Source organism: Antechinus flavipes, chromosome 2, assembly GCF_016432865.1.
Source record: "Antechinus flavipes isolate AdamAnt ecotype Samford, QLD, Australia chromosome 2, AdamAnt_v2, whole genome shotgun sequence".
Classification (NCBI taxonomy): Eukaryota; Metazoa; Chordata; class Mammalia; order Dasyuromorphia; family Dasyuridae; genus Antechinus; species Antechinus flavipes.
This window is the reverse complement of record NC_067399.1, coordinates 33,938,567-33,959,547: the sequence shown is the minus strand read 5'-3', so window position 1 is coordinate 33,959,547 and position 20,981 is coordinate 33,938,567. Positions and strand designations below refer to the sequence as shown.

The 20,981-nt window shown below is 41.0% G+C and overlaps 1 protein-coding gene across 5 annotated transcripts in view; it reads left to right on the top strand.

The window, feature by feature from the left end:
- The window catches only part of KRCC1 (lysine rich coiled-coil 1), a 40,465-nt gene that overhangs the window by 8,121 nt on the left and 11,363 nt on the right, over window positions 1-20,981 (top strand). The window contains exons 1-4 of one of the 5 annotated variants that reach the window (XM_051974402.1): window positions 14,922-15,293; window positions 16,567-16,674; window positions 16,758-16,932; window positions 18,853-19,134. In XM_051974402.1, the coding sequence (XP_051830362.1) occupies window positions 15,129-15,293; window positions 16,567-16,674; window positions 16,758-16,932; window positions 18,853-19,134 (730 nt within the window). In that variant the 5' untranslated portion in view covers window positions 14,922-15,128. Of the gene's footprint in view, window positions 1-14,921; window positions 15,294-16,566; window positions 16,675-16,757; window positions 16,933-18,849; window positions 19,135-20,981 lie in introns of those variants that run through there. The other 4 variants (XM_051974401.1, XM_051974404.1, XM_051974403.1 and 1 more) reach the window with 4 other exon arrangements.

Here is a 20,981-nt window from a genome sequence, read left to right as displayed (position 1 = left end):
TTTGTAAAGCTGTAAATTAAGATTTTCTTTATGAGAACTCTGCCTCCTACTTCCCCCCTACCATTCTTTTTTCTGTTCCCTAAGATCAACAGATTATGTATGAGCTCTCTCCTTCATGACTGATAGCATTCCCAAAAATCTCAAAGACAGCTGTCCTGCCTTCTAGTAACTCTTCTCCAATCAAACCAGCTAATCTCTTCTGCTGATCTCCTGGCCCTGGCCATTTATGTCACCAACTTCTGGATGCTGTAGCTTTTCCATATCTTTTAAAAAATGTGTCTTTCTCCGTGCCCCCAGAACTGAAGACAGAAATACATATGTGATTTGATCAGGGACCTTCTATCCTCCTTTGGACACTGTCTCTTAGTGCAGACTTCCTACCACACTATTGACTTAGATTTATAAAAGCCTCTTTTTCATAGGGATTCTTGTCTACCCACACTGCTCTCATCTTGTTCTTGTGATGTGGGGAAGATAATTATTTTGAACCCAAGCATAGAACCTGGCACGTATCCGTGTGTTAAGAAAGCTGGTCTCAGAGTCAGCAGACACTGAGGGTCAAGGTTCTAGTTGGGTAAACCTGGGTGAGTCACCCATCCTCTCCCTGCTTGAGGAAGCAGGTACAGAGATGCAGCATTGGTAAAAGTAGCTCCTTACTAGAAGTTCCAAGTGTAAAAAGTTTAATCTCTCTCAGGGACTCTTGTATAAAACTCTTGTCTTCCAAGCAGGCTTGACACATGCCTTCTCTGGTTGGTGCTGGTGATTGATAAACTGTAGACTGGCTCAGGACCAAGGACAGATCCCCGTGACTTTAAGACTTCAAAAGTGATGCATTGTGAACTGTTAAACGTCCACACAATCCAAATTAAGCCACCACTACAAACTTTCTCCCTCTGGGCCTTAGTTTTCTCACAACAAAACATGGAGACTGGACTGTATGATCTTGAAGGCCCCTCCTAAGGCCGCATCTATGATCCCATGGTCCTGGCCCAGAAATGTCTGGATTTCCTCAGGACTTTCTCAGTCCTCAGACCCCTTGACTTCATCATTAGTTCTCCTAAAACTTAGGTTCCAACATAGGTCCCCATCTTTTGTCTGAAGCAGCCTGTACTCTCATCTCTCTACACTTCTGTCCTTATCTGTGATTGGAAGAAGTGAGGTAATCTGTGGTCAAAGGTCAGTTGTGCTAGGGGGCTGACTAGCTTTTTTTCTCTCTGTATCACGGGGATAACTGTACCTGAACTATTCATCTCACAGGGTCATTGTGGAAAGCTGATGGCCCAGTGCAGTGTTGCCACTAAGGAACTTTCAAAGACTCAGGATTTCATTGGCTTGAGGATTTCTTCAGCCAGTGCTGACTTAAACAAGCATGTGATCATGCAGCCGGACTGGTGATGAACTTCACCAAACTAAGCTGCCCTGGTCCTCAGACAACCAGATGCATACTGGAAGCCTTTCCTTCTTGCTAGGGCCTCTCCATGGGCCTATGTAACATGGGTCATGTAAAAGTACTCCAGAACTGTGATACATGCATGATGATCCCAATATCCCTCTCAACATAATTGGGATGGAATGGTGCCAATAAATGCTTTAGAGTCAGTTCAGGGGCTTTGTATTCAGTAAAAGCAAAACAATACCTTACTTAGAATATGCCTCAATTTAAAAATGTGAAATAAGTTTACTTATAATACCTGTATCATTTCCCCTTTCATATTTCAGATTTATCAATTCAGTAAACATTTACCAAGTGTCTACTGTGAGCCAGCATTGTGTTAAGTGCTAGGGATTCAAAAAGAGGCAAAAATAGTCCCTGTCCTCAAGGAGGTATAACAAAGAACAACTAGTTTCTGACTTCCTAACCTGTTTTTCTCTAGTCAGCAAAGTATTCACATCCATTCTCCACAGTTGACGTTGTAGTTGTGTAAAGTACATTATGCTGAATTTTACAGAGGCCCTTTTTGCAGCCAACTAGATTATATCCATATCTCTCTATGTGGCATTACTTTGACCCCAAATTGCCTGTAATTTCCTTATCAGAAGTAGAAAAGTTGCAAAGAAAGAAAGTAATTCTAGAACAGTGGTTAATGCAACTGGAGTGCATAGACTTCCAAAGGGCTTATGGATATCAGGAAGTCTATGAACTTTAGGGAGAAAAAAAATCTTGATTTCCTGTGTAGTCCTTTGTATTTTTATTCATTTGAAACCATCATTCTGGGACAGGGACCATGAGTTTCCCCAGACTGTCAAAGGGTCCATTATACACCCCAAAATACATTATACCCTGTTGTACAGCATCTCATTACAATTTAGTAGCTTCCAAAGAAACTCTAGAAATTCTTGATTTTTATTATATCATTTGCCCCTAAATTACTAATTAGGGCCTGAGAGGTAAGTCATTTATCTGCCTAATATATAATTATGATTCTGAAGTGTTTTCTGGCATCTCAAGCCTTAGCCTCCTTTGTCAAGTTTATGAGAAATCAGGAAAATGTCATCAAACAGAACACAGAGATAGAATTTGATACTGTAGTTTGGGGGAAAAGTTTTCTTCTTATACCTTTATGGAAGTGTTGCGTCAGGGGCGGGGGGTATCCTGAACTGGGTCCAGAAGAGAATCCTGCCCACAACAGGATTCCTAACTCTCCCCACATGCTGTCTCCCCCAAGCTTGTGTTGTGGAGAAAGCTGTGTCTGTTAAAGACTGGCTCCAAGTCCTAGCCCCAGTACTTGTTATCTCAGGCTAATCTCTCTTCTATTCTCTGAACATCAGTCTTTTTATCTGAAAAATTGGAAGAATCTTAGTACAATCTACTTCACCAGTTTCTTCTCAAAAACCCACTTGTAAAATATAGATATGAGCCAGTATTAATTTTTATTTCCTCTCAGTGCATTACAGAGCCCTTCTTTGGGTTCTTTTTTAAACCAGATAACATTTTCTTAATCCCTTTCCCTTTGTACATCTTCTAAAACTGAAAAAAATGTGTCAGAACATGCTATCAAGAGATTCCCTATTGAGGCATTATTCTTTGCAGGGCATTTCATGGAGCTCTTTCCCCTCCTGTACCTATAATAACTAAAGCTGTTTTTCTTCTTCAGCTCTGTACCATTTCTGTGTTAAATCTAATTCTTTGGAGCACGTGTATACACATAACACATTACTTTCCACAAATCAGAACCAACATGGGATCCTCTCGTGATATTTGTGAATCAGAGCTGAATATCTTTGCTAGATAAGCATCTTTTCAGAATTTACTGCGTGCTCAGCTCATAAAATCATCTCTCACTATTGGGAATAATGAATGTGGACTCTAATAGGGAGAGGAAATGGAATCAGATCATAGAGTTTGGAGGCAGTTAAATACTATAGCAAATGTGACATGTTTGCCAAGATCACTATAGGCCTATGAGTGAGGAAGAGTAAAAATTCCCACTTTAAAGATGAGGAAAGAAGGTCAAAGTTAAAATAACTTGTCCAAGAACACAATACGTGGAAGAAGCATTTGAACTGTTGTCTTCTGGCTTCAGGTCTAATTCTTTTGCCATTAAATTAGGGCTTTGTACATTTTGTAGTAAGCACATTTTATATCGTATGGCATTGCAAAGTGCACTTTTCCTAGTATCCTTACTATTCCATAAGAAAAATGATGCAAAGCAATATGTTTATTTTAAAGATAGGGAAACTAAGGCACAGAGAGCTAGATCTCAGCTATTCTAAGCTCATAATCAGAAAGCTGGAAAGGACTTAGGAGCCATATAATTCTGCCCATACCTAAACTTTATAAAACACAAAAAGTTGTCATCCAGCCTCTCTTAGTAATCCTCCAGGGTGGGATGACTCACTGCCTCTTGAGGCAGCTCAGCTCTAACTTTTACATCAAGCAGAAATATGTTTCTTTTCAAATTCCCCTTGCTCCTGCTTCTGAGGTCAAATGGAACAGTCCAATCCCTCATCATTCTATATTTCAGCCTTTCAGATACTTGAAACAGCTCTCCTGGCCACTTCAGTCTTCCCCCACCCCCAAGCTAAACATTCCCAGTTACTTCAGCTTAGGGTCATATGAAATGGATCCAAGTTCCTCCACCACCCTAGTCATCTCCTAAAGATGTTCTTCAGCTTATAAAAATGTCCTGTTTAACCTATGGTGCCCAGATTTAAACAGCAGTTCAAAGAAATCTGATGAGGGCAAAGGACAATAGTTATCAGTCCTCTGATGTATAGTGACTTCTTGCTCCCAGGCAATGATCTTGTGATTCTGTAAAATCAATCATATCACCCTTCTGACTCAGCTTGCAGTTCCCCATATACATATATCATACAGCTTGCTCTCTAATTGTATGACTTTGCTAAATTATGCTTGTAAAATTGGTATTTCTTGTACCCAGGTATAAGGATTTCTATTTCATCTTAATGAATTTATATTCATCTCATGCACTAGCTCTAGAGTTGCAAACTCAGGGTCACATCTATAGTAAAACTTTATTTTAAAATGTAAAAGTTATTCTTAGCTCAAGGACTAGACAAAAATAGGCAGAGGGCCAGATTTGGCCTGTGGGTCATGCTTTGTCAACTCCTACTATAGACTGTCAAGATCTCCTGGCTGTCATCCAACTTGGTGTCATCTAAAAATAAGATAGACAACTCCATATATGCCTTTGCTCAAGTCAGTGATAAAAATGGGAAACAAAACCAGCTCAGACCCCTGGTATATACCACTAGAGACTACAATGGCATCAGCCTTTAATTCAGTGGCCTTTGGAAGTCCAGCCTTCCAACAGAATCTTCATCCCTCCATTTATAATGCCCTCCAGGCCATGTCTGTCTTCTCTGTGCACAAAAAAGTAAAGATTACTTTATTAAATGCTTGCCTTAAATATAGGTAAATGCCACCTATTCTTCAGCACTTTCCTCAACTAAGAATCCTTTCACAAAAGGAAAGGAAGCTAGTCTAGCACAACCTCCTCTTAATGATGTCATATACTAGTTCTTGGTAATTTTACTATTTCCAAATCCACAGTCACTTAACCATTTCTAGTGAGCTTTTCAAGAATTTTCCCAGATCTTAAATCTAGTACTCTTTAGAGCTATAAATATAGGTAATCAATATAGGTAATCAATGTAGAAGGTCCTTAAACATTTAAAGTCCTAACAGTCTATAGTCTGCTTAAAGAGTTGTACCCCCTAATCCTGCCTGCAATTTTGAAGAGCTGCAGGGAACTAAAATATTTGGTCATCTCTCTTAGTCACACATATACCTCATAACTATCTTCTGAATGTGTTTTCTTTAAAAACAGATTGGGAATGTTGTTGTCACTTAATGAACATTTATAAATAAAACACAACTTTAGCTTTAGTTGATTTTTCTTGATACTGCAAAGTGACTTTAGACATAATCTACATTTCTATATTATTTTGAATGAAAATAAGACTCTTAACACCTCATTATTGATGGGATTAGGATATAAATATCCTAATCTAAATCTGAATATCAATCTAAAGACTTCTGTCCACTATGTTTTCCTAAATTTTCAGTTTAATCATTTTAAAAAATTTTTTAAATTGTTGCCAAAAACATTTCAGTTCTTTATTATGATCCATTAAAGAATTCAGGAAAAGATCAAGTCAAGCAGAAGAGAAGTCAATATCTCCAGCCTACTTAAGCCATGCTCACAACTCCATTATCTCCGAAGTTCTCTTCCAGTATTTTTGGCCTTTAAGCCTCTTAACACCCTCTGAAAAGCCAAAGCCTTCCAAGTCTCACTGGTCTGTCTACCGTGGAAGCCTTATTATCTCCTGATCAACTTGCTTCTTATTAACACTATCTCTGAATGGACCTATAGTCACATTTTTTTCCTTTTTCTAGCTGGCCCAGCACTACCAACAAATCTCCCAAATTTTATTGCATCCCACCTGGGCCCCTTGAGTGTTGTATCTAATTTCCTGTCCCATTAATTATCTCTATTTTCATGTTCAAGAATGAATTAGATTCTAAAGGCTGTAATATATAGGAACCCAGGTAAAATGGAAGCATGTAACTTCAGCTATCTCCTTGACATTTGCTCTTTCACTCAGAAGGCTCTCTCTCAAGGATTTCCCTTACTCTTATAGGAATGACTCATCTGTGTCCCTGAAATCTTGAAAAATAGAATTCCAGAGATGGTAAAGACCTTAGATTTCATCCATTGCTATATTAAGATTTGGAGTTAGGAAAATATCTAATGAATGAGGAACTGGACTAGAGAAATGAAGTCAAATAACTCTAACAATGTCACATATGAAGTAAATAGCACAATTGATCCAGACCCAGGTTTTCTGACTCCAAAACCCACTCTACCACACTGTGAACTTATTTTCATGATTCATTATGACTGTTCCCATGAAAAGTTGCATGTAAGATTTAGCAGCTCATCATTTCCTCTGTTTACTAGTTTACCCCTTTGTCTTCTTTCTTTCCCTTCTCCTTTCCCTGTCCTTGCCATTATTGTGGAGATGAAGTATAAAATATTTATTGGATTGAACTTTGGATTCCATGTTATTTTTAAATGAGAATTTTAACTTTTATAACTTAAAAAAATTTATCAAGTTTTTGCTTTTATCACTCCGTTAATCCCGAGTCTTCTAGAACAAAAGTTTACCTCCCTCTATTGTATAAGAAGTCCGAAGATTTTAAAAAATCTTTTTTATGATAAAGTACAACTAAGGGCTGAATACAGATCTATGTCATAGGATCTGTGTGTATAAATATCAGTTATAGATGATGTAATCTAAGAAACTGTTATGATCAAATTCATTTGAAGTTCTTCAGGGTATTCATTTCATACATGCATGGGCTGCTTCAATGAACCTTCTTTAATCCATTGAAAATGTTTTAATTCATCAGTTTTTAAAAGACTGGAATGTGTAGATTTTCCAGATTTAAAATTCATAAAAATCACAGAATTTTAGAACTATTGAACCCAGCGAATCCCCAGAGGGGCTCAGTGGCCATCTGATGCAATTTATACCTGAAAAAAATCCCCCTCCACAGTGTACCTGATGACTTTTCACCCCAATTTTAAATGGAAATTTTCACCCCAATTTTGAATGGAAACTTTCAGTAAGAGGACACCCACTATTTTTCAAGACAGCCTCTTCCACTTTGGAACAGATTACTTGTTAGAAATGCTTCCTTACCCATTCTAAACTTGATTCAGCTTCCACCCTTGCTCATTTTGGTACTAAGCAAAATAAGCATCATCTTTATGTACTTGGAGATAGCTGTTACCTCCCGAGTCAAGTCTTCTTGAAACTCAATGTCTCCATCTCCAATTCCTTCTTTTGGTTTAAAGTACCTTAATCAAACTGGTGGTTCTCTTCTAGTTATCTCAGCTGAGATACAGCTTTTCTAAAATGAGGTACCCAGAACTCTACATATTAGTACTTCAGATGTGATCTGAGCAGGGCATAGAATTAGTCTTAACTCTTGTTTATTCACCAATCCACAATCTTCAACCCAATTCATCAAGGATTAAGCTGCTATTATATGCATAACTGTCTAATCATCACTGGGGAAATATAATATTAGAACAAGTTCCTTAATTTGTGGAACTTAGAATTGAATGATTTAAAATTTAATCAGACAATATTTTCACATTTAGCAGGCAATTTGTCATGTAGGTTTTAAATTGCTTTGATTTTAATTCTAGGCATATATTTTGACCAAGTAAAAAAAGAAGTCACATTAAGCATTATTATGTGTATATATACATATGTGGTTTTTGTTTCTTCAAAATCAGAATTTTCTATTTAGACCAAATTCATTCTAGAATTGAAAATCCCTTCAAGAACTCTGTGATTTGACATGCAAAATATAATGGTTTATTGTGGGTGTCCTTTAACATTTCTGGAACATAGGGCCAAAGAGCTAAGTAGAACTTCCATTTTTATAAATATTTTTATTTTTAAGAAATGACTTCATTTGCTTGGAATCTTAATAATTTCAAGAGTTCTAGAGTAAATAAGAATCCTAAATTTAAATTCCTAACTCCTAAAAAAAGTTGTGTTAATACCAGGAAAAAAATTCCCTAAGAGTTTTCTCATGATCACATCAGTTTTGTAATTCATCAAAATTAAATTTTTGAATATCTGAAATGGTCATATTTTTGTATGGATAGCCAACAACACCAAGTCATGATATACTACATTCAGATGACCAACCTCTTCTCTTAACCTTCAGTTTTCTGTTTTATCTCCAAACCTAAAAGGTCCTTCTCAAAACCTGTCTTCCTTAAACCTCGCCCCTACCTCACTCCCCTTCTCCTTTCCCTTTTATCTCCTTTCCCCCTCTCCTCTCCCTTTCACCATTTCCCCCTTCTCTTACTGTCACCCCTAACTGAATGTCTCTTCATGGGAACAGACATGATTTATTTTTCTCAGAATTTTCATCACTCTTTATGGGGGAGTTTACCCCGTTCACATTTATGGTTAGAATGACCAATTCTGTATTACTTGCCATCTTGTTAACCCCGGTTTATGCTTTTCTCCCTTCTTTCCCCTTTCCCCCCTTTCCAGTGTTAAGCTTGTGAGCACCACTTGCTTCTCACAGCCCTCCCTTTTTAGTATCCCTCCCCCCACCTTAGAGTTCCTCCTCCTATCTTACCCCTTTCCCTCCCAGTTTCTGTATTCCCTTCCTCTTAGCTTATTCCTTCCCTTTTCACTTTTCCCTTCTCACTTTTCAATGAGGTGGGAGAAGTTTCACCATAGTTTTTCACATATAATAGACACTTAATATATGCTTATTGAATTTAATTGAATATATTCTATAATAAAATATAGTTTCCAACTTGCTAACCTTTGCCCGAAAAGTAGGTATAGTGCCCATTTCAGAAATGTATTTTAGTCATTACATTTTGATTGATTCTAAACTTAATTTTCCTGGAAGGCTACATATACATTATTCTACAAAAAGCATGATTTACACATTCTTAATTGTCCTCAAACAGGAATGATGCCACTTACTTGCCCGAATTAAAAAGAACAAGGGGAACTATTGATCTGTGAAATCCATGCATGTGAATGTTGTTAAAAATAAAATGCTGGTGAATTCTCATAATAAACACTAGGAAAATGACATAAGTATGAAAGTAATTTAAAGAGAATTCCAGAAAGCAAGCGAAAGTCTTCAGATAAAACTGTAAAATTACAGTTTTGATAAGCTGGATCACTTATTTCTTAGTACCAGCATTTAAGGTGAATTGGTGCTACAGATTGCCCAGATCAAGAAAAAAGTATATTCTGCCTTACCCTGGAGTTCAGAAATAGTGAAAGTTATAAGGTAGAAATCATAATTTTAATTTAATGTAAGGAAATATAAATGGTTCATTAAAGATTCGAGCTGTCAGAAAATTAGATGGGCAAGCACTGTGAGATGGCTTTGGTGTTCAAGGTGATCACTGAGCAAAGCTGGTGTTGAAGATAATCCTCCATTGGCTAGATTGGACTAGAGAGTGTTAATACTCTCAAGGTTCTAGCCTTCTAGTAAGCATTTTTAAAAGGACTTCATTCTCCCCTCTGTGCCACTTGTCTGTCCCCCCACCTTCACTATACTCAGCACCCAGAATCAATGTTAAGTGATATTAGCATTATAGTTGACTTAAATTTCAAGTTAGACAAGTTGTTTTCATCTGAGAACTCAACCACCAAGTGGAACACTGGGGGAGGAGGTGGTTGGTCTCCCAAAAAAAGCAACTTAAAAATGAGCTTGTAGAAAACCTATCAGCTGCTAATCTTTATTTCCATAACTCCTTAGAAACATGGATGAGCCTTGAGAGATATTCGGTATGAAATGAACCCCTGGCAGCTCCAGGTGCTGAGGTTGGGGAGGCCAGGACAGGTAGAGTTTTAGAATTCTTCCAAAAACCAAGGACACGGACTTAGGACTTGTCCGCCTCTCTTCCTTACCATGGCTCCCCAAGTAGAGGACAAGAGTCCCACGGAGTTGTCAGCAGTTTCCCTTTGATGGGAAGGAGGTTCAGGCGATAAGCCACATTATGGTGCATTTGTGGATTTCTCATAGTCACAAATTGCTTTCCCATGGGCTAAGGGACAGCTGCTAGTTTGACTTGGCTCCATATTAAGTACTAAATACATCCCATGATTTCCAAGGGCCTTCAGCAGAGGGACTCCCTACCTTCACTTCCTCAGCAGAATCTTAGAATATTAGAGCAAAAGGGATCTTGGGGACCACCCGGGGCAGCCCCCTCCTTTTTGTCAATGAGGATGGTAGATTGAGGTAGCTAGGGTCACCAGAGGCAACAAGCCAACAGGAAAACCTAAGTCCATATGGCACTCCAGATACTCACTAGTTGTGTGACCCTAGGCAAGTCACAGCCTCTATCTACCTCTGTTTCCTTATCTATAAAATGGGAACTATGGTAGGTCCTACTTCCCAGATCTATGGTAAAGATCAGATGAGATAGTATTTCTGAAGTATTGCATAAATGGCTAATGATGGTAATAAAACTGGGGCCCAGAGCGATGAATTCTCAGTTGTCTAAAGTCATAGCAGAACAAGCATTTGAAACCAGGCCCTCTTAATTCTGTTCCAAGTGTCTTCTAGTCCTCAGAGTTACCATCTTTTTCTTGCTAATTCATCCTACATTCTAGACCCTTGTTGAATTTTTTCTTAATTCCCTAAATCCCTAAAAATATCTTTTTCTGTGTCTTTTCTCTCCTTGCCTAATCACAACTCCTCCAAGCCGCCTGAAACTCTCTCAGCTTACAGATAGTCTCTGACAAGCATTTTGTTTTGTTTTCAGCCAATGACATTTTGTGCATCTTTATGCGCGTCCATACTTATGAGCCCCTTCACTTTTATTTTCTTGTCCATACAGTCCTGAGAAAGTCTCACAGCCCCAGATTAGCCTCATCTCATTTGTGCTCTCCTGGGATCGCTGTGTTTATTGTCCCCCAAAGAGTTGTCTTCCAGCTCTGATCAGTAAATCATTTATTTTCGGAGAATCTTAAAGCATGAACACATTGTAGTTGCATTATATTTCAGTTTCTGCCTCCATTTGGTTTTTATTATTGTTCAGTCTTGCTTGACTTTCTGTGACTCTATTTGGGATTCTCTTGGCAAAAATATGGTTGTTTTGCAATTTGCTTTTCGAGCTCATTTTACAGATGAGGAAACTGAAGCAAATAGGATTAAGTGACTTGCCCAGAGTCACACAACTAGTAAGTATTTGAGGCCAGTTTTGAACTCAGGAAGACTGATTCCAGGCCCAATGCTTTATGCACTGCACCACCCAGGTGTCTAGTCAGGTCTGACATCTCCCCTCCCCCAAAAAAATGTTGGGGGAAGGGAGGAGACAAAGCACACAATTTTCTACATTCTTGCCGTAGAATAATTTTAGAGGTGGAGGGCAACATAGACATGGGACATTAGAAATGTGTGTGCGCACAGATAACTTTTCCTTTATAGATGTGAGAAAATAATAAAAGACCTGAATTATTAGCAAGGAGGCAACATGAAGTAGTGGATGGGATCAGAAAGATCTGGGTTCATTGTGACCATGGAAAATTATTTTCACTTTCAGAGCCCTAGAATTCTCACTACATCTATAGAAGTTACAGATAAGTTGCTGACCTGTATCAGCGAAGGGAGTTTACACCCTAGAAGTCCCCCACATGGATGAATTCACACGTCTGGATCCTCCTGTCCCTCCAACAAAACAAAAGATTCTACAAAATCTAAATCCTAATTATCACTGTTGGGCAGTGACTTGGGACAGTTCCTTTAAGGAACAGGGAATAGAACAAGTTAATATTCTTCCTCTGATGCGCTCTTAATTAGGATGTTATTCCACTTCATCAGACTCAACTGTTCTTGTACCTCTATCCAAACATCATTCGCCAGTGGCAAAGGAGAAGGAAGAAAGTGTTTGTCTTGCTCTTCAGAGGGCATTTCTCCTTGTTATAAATGACAGCCTCCACAGTAAGAAAAAGGTTCTTGCTCATAATTCTCCAGAGGCGCCCTGTGCTGGGTGCGAAGGATGCAGAGAAGCCCAAAACTGACTTCTTAATCCAGGGGAGCTTAGCATCTAGTTGGGAAGAAGCCCATTAGCAAGGAGTGCCACAGGATGTCAGAAAAGGAACTGGGGGGGCCATTAAGAGGGAGCCTCCAGAGGAACCCTGAGTCATAGCAGTCTGCCGCAGGTGGGTAGCCCTTCAGGGTTTTCAAAGAGATGGACAACTGTTCTTACCACCCTGGGATTTTATAAGTGAGACAGAGGCACCCAGAGCGGGACTTGCCCGGGGTCATACAGCCACAAAGTGTCAGGGGCTGGGATCGAACTCAGAGCTTCCTGAGCACCCAGTAACAGCCTCCCCCAACCCTTGTCTCCCTCCAACCTCAGGAATCAAACCCAAAGTGGAGCATGGAAAGCTCTTCACACAAGGTCCCTTCCCCGACACTGTCCAATCACAGGGGCCCCTCCTCCATGGCCTTGAGCCTCATGTCTACCTTGCTTCCTTCCAGACTATTTCCAGGCCCACTAACCTCCGGCTGCTCTGTATGCATCTTATATGTAAAAGAGAGCTCCCCAAGGTCAGGGCTGGACTGGCTTTTCTTGGTACCTCCAGTACTGGGCTCAGGGTCAGGAATCAAGTCCTCCATACATATTTGACCGAGTCATCCAGCTTGGCGGGGCCTGGATGCCAAAGTAAGGCACTGGGGCTTTGTCTGTGAGAAGTGGGGAGCCATTGAAGCTCCGAGCAGGTTAACCAGGTGGAGTTGGCAGGGGGGCTGGGGGCGGGGGGTAACTAGACCGGAAGAGTGATTCCAGTACGCAGGGATGAGTGCTTGAGTTAGACGCGTGGAAAAGGCTAGGGAAGAGAAGGATGGTAAGACTCCTTATTCAGTGGAATGGAGGAGTGAACCCCAGCTTGTTCTTGAGATACCCAGAGGTTGAGGGTCCCAAGGTTCAGATCTGATTGTCACTCTCCCCATCCAAGGCCACAAAAAGTATCAGAAGTAACTCCCAGGCTACACTGCTTCTCTGAAGCATGGTCAGGCTTCCTGAATGTGGGGGCGAGGATCTTCTGCCAACCAGAGATACCGACTACTCACAAACAGGAAAGCCCCCAAAAGGAACTGCTATAATGGAGAGCACCCTAGATTTGGGTTGTGTTTTCTGGGATAATTCACTTAAAGGCCCTCAGCGACCTCACCTGTAGAAGAGGGATTTGTGGTTTTGATGGTATGTTGACCTCCCATGAGGTGAGCAAACTGAGGCTAAAAATGTTAAGTGATCTGCCCAGGGTCCCACAGTCCTAAGGGCAGAATAAAACTGGCCCCATGCGGCTCTCTTTCTCCCCTCAGCACTGCCCATTCAGTCCTGCCCAGTCCTTCGATGCTCTGGCTTCTCTGGAGCCTCAGAAAAGCTGCTTGCTTCTATTAATGCAGGATTCTAAACATTTTCCACTGCAGTGAATTTTAATAGTCACCAGGGGGAGGCATTTACCTCTTTTTGATGGTTTTTTGGTTTTTTTTTTTTTTTTTGGTTTTTTTTTTTAAATGAATTTTCAGGTCTGTTGCCCAGGGACAATCAAGTTACACTTACTCAGTCTGACACTGGAGAAGACCTGAAATGGGAGTTACTATTCTGGGTAGTTTTTTTTTTCCTTGACTGGCTTTAGAGATGATGCTAGAAGCCTAGCGTAGCAGAGTTGGCAGAGATTTTCTCATTGAACCCCCTCTCTGAAGTTCAGAAGCCCAGATACCAAGGACCAAGGTCACCCTGTGGCATTAGTGCAGCCAGACCTACAGCCTTATGATGTAAAACATGGCTTGTGTGAACATACCCTGAAAGCATTGCTTCTGCTCGGAGGACCTTTCCCACCTATGTCTGTCCCCCTAGCTTCTCCTTTCTACTCCTAGCCGCTCCTTCAGGACCAGGGACAATTGCTGCCTTGCCATGAAGCCTCCTTGGATCTTCCTTCCAGAAGTAATCTCTTCTAAACTCTCAGAGCATTTTTGTTCTCTTACTTCCTACCATGCATTACAGGATTAGTTAACACCCCTCATCTTCCTATATTCCCAATAATACCTTGTAAAGAGCCTTTCGCATAGTGAATGGTCAGTATTTGTCAAATAGCAATGGAAACATAAGTTTGGAGCTAATACCAGCTGGTCCAAACTATTCATTGTACAGATGAAGACACCAAGGCACCAGGAAAATAAATGACTTGTCCACAGATAGTAGGGAGCAAAACCGGGTTCCAAAAGAGGTCTTATTTCTACTACCCCCCACCCTGAAGTATTTACAGTATGTTATAGAAAGCTCTGTGAGTGATTTGTATCACATTTAGGCCGGCAAATTCTCACAAGATAAATTTTAGCTATGAGGAGCTCAGAATGGGAATGTAAATCACAAATATAAATCCTGAGATTATCTACTTAAGTCAGTCCGCAGTGAGATATCTTACAGTATCATTTCCACATGTTAAAAATGAATTGTACTTTTAGCTTTGATATGCTAGTGGGAGAAGTGTTTTGTGAAATGGGTGGTGTCATATTTGTATCAGCTACTGAGGATGTGCGCCCACCTTTCTTAAAGTAGGTTTGTGGTTCCTTGTGACTCTCAGGTAATGGGTGGTATAGTACTTAGAAATTGTTGACTGTCTTAAAACTTACTTGCATTTAGTTTGGTCATCTGCTGGGAAACAGAAACATTGATGCCTGGTTTTCTGAACCCACGTCAGAATTGTTGCATAAGAATACAAATTGTTAATTGTACTGTGATATTTAACCCCAGTTTGTGCCAGTTTTCCTATATGAAGGGTAGAAATAAATGCCTTCTCCACATTTGTAAAGAGGGAGGGGGGTGGGGATAGGGGTAAGGATGGAGGTTGGGGAGTCATGTGAAGTAGGTAACAGAGCCAGCCTTTGTGATAACCTTTCAATACAGTGACCCAGAGGTCACTATTACTATGCTCATGGCTTTCCTTTTCCCTTTCTTTAGCTCTTTGTTTCCTGCTGTTAAGAGATTCACAGTCTACATATTTTTTTAAAAAGAAAAACCTTTGCATAATTTTCAAAATTTGAGTTGAGATAGTCTATAGCAGCTAGTAGGAAAAGAGAAGAAGCTTCCATGGTCTATTCCCATGATGCCCTGTTTTACTCCCCTCCCTCCCCTTTTGTGCTTATAGATACTATTTTGGATGAACATAAAAGGAATGAACTTTTTACAGACAACTTTTGTAAAGTATGTGGCGCAATGCTACAGTTTGAATCCCAAAGGATTTCACATTATGAGGTAAGCTGAAAGCAAAGAGGAATTACGGCCTGAACTAAGTTGGGGTTTTTCTTCTTTCCATGATATTTAGAGCCATCACATCCTTATGTCCCTGAAAAAGCACAGGAGTAAAATTATGAGCCTCGGGGGCAAACTCTTAATCATTGAATGGGAGGCTCACAGACATGATCTGAGCCTTCTGCGGGCAAGGCCACCAAACACAAAGAGAAGTTCAAATGGGGAAGCTGAGTTAGGGCACTGACTTTAGACTCAGAGCATTGGGGGGGTTGGGAGGAGCCGGCTCAGCCCATTCATCTCACACATGAGGAAACTGGGGCCCACAGAGGTCAAGCCCCTCGCCCAGAAGAACCACAGCATGGCAGGCAGGGAGGGGCAGAGAGGAAATCCCTCCTGGGCTCATTCCTAGTCCGTGATTTTCTCAATGGTTACCTGGGTGTGGACTTGTTTGTGAAGAGTGACGTGGAGCCCGTGGTGAGCGCGCACCCTGGCAGTGTCCACATTGTGCAGCCGCCATCCATTTCTGGTGTTGGGGATTCTGTCCACAGCAGCTGCGGCGGAAAGGAGCTGCTTCAGCGACAGTAACTCTACAAAACCTTGTGTTTCGTTCTCCTGTACTTAGGCCAGAGGTTAGCTCAGGCTCATTTTGTCATTGGAGACAATTTGGTTTGAGGCGTTCAGACCCTGTCCCAGGCACTGACCTAAGAGATGGCAAGTACAGGCAGAAAGGCTGCCCCGCCCCCATTCACACTGAAGAAGACAACGCACACGAGGACACTTGAGAGGAAGAGTAAGGGAATGGTAGAGAAGGCTGCCTGGAGAGGAACGGGCCCTGGGCAGGCCTGGTACCCCAGGAGCCGCCAGCCAGAGGGAAGGCCACCAGGTGGAGAGGATGTGTGGGGGTGAAGTGCAGGGCTTCAGTGAGGCTGGTAGGGGGGGAATGGTCCCAACCACTCTGGAGAAACATTGCCAGATTTTCCACTGGTTTAAAAACATAACCCAGATCCAACCTCAGAAACATTTCCAGGTTGAGTTACTGGGTTCTGTGCTGTCGTGTTGATTCTAGATGGACAAACAGGTCAATTGCTGCTGCTAACTTCTCCCCTATGGAGCTGGGGCTTTGTTTAACGAAGAGCCAGAGACTGGAAAGCAAATGGAAGGCTCCCAGCAAACATTGTTCAGATTGAGCATCCTCCCTCAATCCCAAACCCTGCCCTGCTCAAGATTAAGGGGCAGGTGGTGCTTTTCCACTGAGTTCTGCCATCTCTTTTTCCAGGGCAAAAAACACGCTCAAAAGGTTAGACTTTATTTCCAAATTCATGGGGAACAAAGTGAAGCCCAAGGGACTGATAAAAGAGGGAAGCTGGATTTTCTGACTCTGCAGGTGAGTGTGCCACATTGCTACTGTGATGTTAAAACAGACTCCGAGTTGTTGAATCTTTTAATTGAGACTGCGCTTGATTTCAGACGGATGGGAGTGGAGTGGTGGACAAAAACAAATTTTGTGATCTCTGCAACATGATTTTTAGTTCCCCAGTTGTTGCTCAGTCTCACTATTTGGGGAAAGTTCATGCCAAAAAGTTGAAGCAGTTAATGGGAGAACATGCTCAGACGTCTCCACCAAGTTCTCAGCCAGACAAGGGTAAGGTTCTATTCACCTCTTTATCCTTCATTCTCCCTGTGCTTCTCACACTGTCTTTTTTCAGTCTATCCTCTATCTTTACTTCTAGAAGTCTCCCTCTGGGAAAGTGGCTCTTTGAAGGGACCCATTGCTGCTCTCCTAATTCTTTACTTTCATTCTGTGCCCCTAACATTGAATTTGGAGAATATGATTGCCCATTGGACTTGACCTCCCTTTTCATCTTAGCTCTTATCTGAATAAAGCTAAATAAAAATGGGTGAAGTAGCTCTTCTCCACCTGACCATTGTCTGACAACATGCTACGTACTCACCATGCCCTCTTTCTCCCTGCTTCTACTTAAACAGAATCAAATCGTGAATCATAGAGGCAGCTAGATGGCACAGTGAATCTGAGTTCAAATCCGGCCTCAGACACTTAACATTTCCTAGATGTGTGAGACTAGGCAAGTTATTTAACCCCAGTTGCCTCAGCAAAAAAAAAAATAATAAATCATTACTCAAATGACTATTAATCTCTCCCTTCTCTGTTAATCTCAGGTCTTTTCCTTTTCTGTACCTTTAATTCATATTATACTTAATATTTATCTTATTATATAAAATTATATATAAATTATATAAAATTACATAAACTATATTATGGCCATAGCATATCCTAGGTAAATTTCCTTTTACTCAGCTAACAGGCAGCAAATTATATATCCCCATTTCCCTGTAAAGATCCAAAAAGTTATATCATTATGACTAAGAAATAATTATTGAGCAGCTACTGAGAACAAGAGTCCTGCCCTGGGTAGGTTGACTGTCTAGTTGAGAACATATGAAGTGTACTTTGAGAGCCGGTCCAAGATAGCCTAAAATGAGGACATCTATTCTGGAATTGAATAGAAATCTAGAAAATTCATCCAAATCTGGGAAATCCAACCCAGGTTTGGAATGGAAGAGAATCTGAGGCTTGTGTTCTATTATAAAGATTGTGATTTGGTATTTCTATAGCAAGTAATTCACCATGCTTGCTGATTGCCCTGCTTTGGAGAAGAGAATTCATTTCCCAGTGTAGGCTATTCACTAATGGAATATATTCCCATTTTTGTCAGGCCATTATACCATTACTTGTGGAAACCTATAATATGAGAAGTCTTGTATAGCATCAGGATGATATCAGAGTACTATATATTTGTTATATCAGTCTCCCAAAAATATATTTTAGGTTTATACAGATGAGATTTTTCTCTGTATATTTAAAATAGATTTTATCTATCAAGGTCAGTTTTAGCAATTATGAGCTAGAAGACCAATTCTCTGAATATGTTGCAGGCTAAGCCAGAGATGACCTGACCCATAATGTCCTATAAGAGTTAGGTGTCCTACCCTCAGTCTCCCAAGTTGAACAAGCCAACTTCAGTGGAGCAGGTGGAAAGAACAACTTTGAAGTTACAGGGCTGAGAATATATAGTTGGGTATGATTTCACCCCAAAGTAACTAGAGAACGAGCCAAGCTTGAATTAGTGCCATTAACTTGTTCTTCCAGACAGACCCTGGCTCCTTGGCAAGGCTGCTCTGTCCATTAAGAGGAAGCCCAGAAGAATGTATCTCCATGGTCAGGTCTGCTAGGGCTCACTTTGCTGTGCTGAGCATCGTGCTCTCTGACTCTTTTGTATGCCAAGATTTTGGAAGCCTTTCTGCATGGAAAAACATAGTGACCAAGCTTGGACACACACACACACACACACACGTGTAAACGTGCACATTTACTCTAACTAGCAGACACACCAATGATAAATTTTTTAAAAGTTTCCTTGATGTGGCAGTTGTGTTACATGAACAAATGTTTATAACCTGTATTAAAATAGATTTTTCTATTAAAACTCTATTCTATTTTCTGTAGATATTTCTCAACATTCGGAGTCTATTCTTTCAGCAGGTCTGCCTGTTGCTAGTTGTGCCGGGCCGGAGCCACAGCAGCCCACTTCCGACAGAGCCGCCCCAGAAGCGGCAATGGAAGATACCCCCCCGGCTGGTGCTGGCCCCACTTTGGATCTGAACAACCCAGACAGATACTGCGAGCTTTGCTGTGCCTTCTTTAATAGTCCATTCATGGCACAGCAGCACTACGTGGGCAAGAAGCACAAGCGGAGCGAGACTCGGAAGAAGATCCTGGAAGAGATTGGACAGAAGACCCTCCCTGCCGAGTCTACGAGCAGTGGTGAGTAGCAGGCTCTCCTCAGAGCTGGGCTGCAGCAAATGCACATGTCCTTCTGCCCCTCCAGTAGTGTGAAGTTCTGCACAGAGAACAAGGAGGTAGAGCACTGGAAAAGGCATCGCATTTGGAGCCAGAGGTCCTGGGTTCACATCTAGCTTCTGGGGCACCTGGGGCAAGGCATTTAGTTTCTCTGGGGCTTGAGCATCCTCACTTGTAAAAGGAGAGGGTTGGAGACTTTGAAGGTGCCTCTCAACTCTAAATCCTTGACCCTACTCTGTGTCCACCACTATGTCTGGGCTTTGGGGAGACCAAGGATAGCTTCTGCCCTCAAGAAACTTGTCAACTGATTATTTTGATCAAATTTACTGAAAGGATAATGTGGAGCAGATGATCACTTGCCAGGTTGGCTTAAATTGTCAAAGGGATTCAGAGAAATGAACAGTCTCGATAAGGGGCTGCGGATCTTGGGAACAAAGGCACTAAGGCAAAAGGCCAGAGACAGGAAGGAAGGACTTGTTTCCTCTTCTTATCACCAGTTCTTTTACTCGGCCTGCTTCGGTCCTACCATTCATCCAGTGGATCTTCCCTTCCTTATTCTTATTAGTCTTATTCACCTTCCCCTTTGGCATTCAGTCAATCAAAATGTATTTGCTGAATACCTCCTGTCTTCCAGGGATGTGGTTTAGCTAAATGCTAGGGGTTTTGTAAGTTAAAGTAGAAATTTGGAGATATCACAGAATTTGAGAGTTTTAAAGGGAATTTATTGATGGGTAGTCCAGTCCATACCTGAAAAGGAGCCCTCCCTGCAGCGTGGTCCACAAGAACTTATACAATTTTCTGCTTAAAGATCTCCACTGAAGGGGAGGCCCTGGCCTCATGGAGGTAGCTCATCCCATCCCTGGTTTGATAGGAAGTTCTTCCTCATGTCAAGTCTAAATTTTCTTCTTTGCAGTTTCTACCCATTGTTTTTAGGGCCAATTTCATCCATCTCCCTTTCACATGATGATCTTTCAGATAATTCTTTTCTCCAAGATACGCATCCTCAATTTGCTTAGCCCCTCCTCATTTGGCATGAGCTCAAGACCCTTCCCCATGCCCCTTTTGCCCTCTGAATTCTCTCCAGCTTATCTGTATCTTTTCTAAGCCCTGGCTCCAGAAGCAGACACAGTACAACAAGTATGCTCTGACAAGGTAGATGTAGCAGGATGATCACTACCTTCTTTAAAGCATGACTCTCTTATGCAGCCTAAGACTACCTTAGTTTTGGGAGCTATCATACAGCATACTGCACTCACGTTTGTGCTATATGAAAACCCCAGATCTTCTTCACATTAACTACTACCTGTTTCCCCCTACACACACACATCTTACTCCTGGGCCATTGTCAAGTATATGAGTTTACATTTATCTATATTCAGTTTCACCTTGGGAGATTCTACCCAATGGTCTGTCCTTTTGGGATATTTTTGGATGCTATCTCTGTTGTTTGTTATGTTAGTTATCCCTCCCAACTTTTGTGTCATCTGCAGATTTAAGTCACTGATAAAAATATTGAAGAACTCATATCCCTGGAGCACTTCATCAGAAACTTCCTGACACATTGACACCAAATCACTACCATCTTTGACCATTTATCCAGTTCCAAATCTATTTAACTGAACTAAGCCACCTGTCTCCCAGGAACTGAAGCTCACTCTCTTTTGTTAACACAAACTGTTCTTTTACCTTTTTAAAAAAATTGCCAGTCACCATTCCTGTGGTATTTCTCCCCTATTCTCCATGATCTAGAGTGGCTTAACAACTACATTCTCAAGTTTTTCCATTTCAGAAATGGGATTCATGTGGACCAA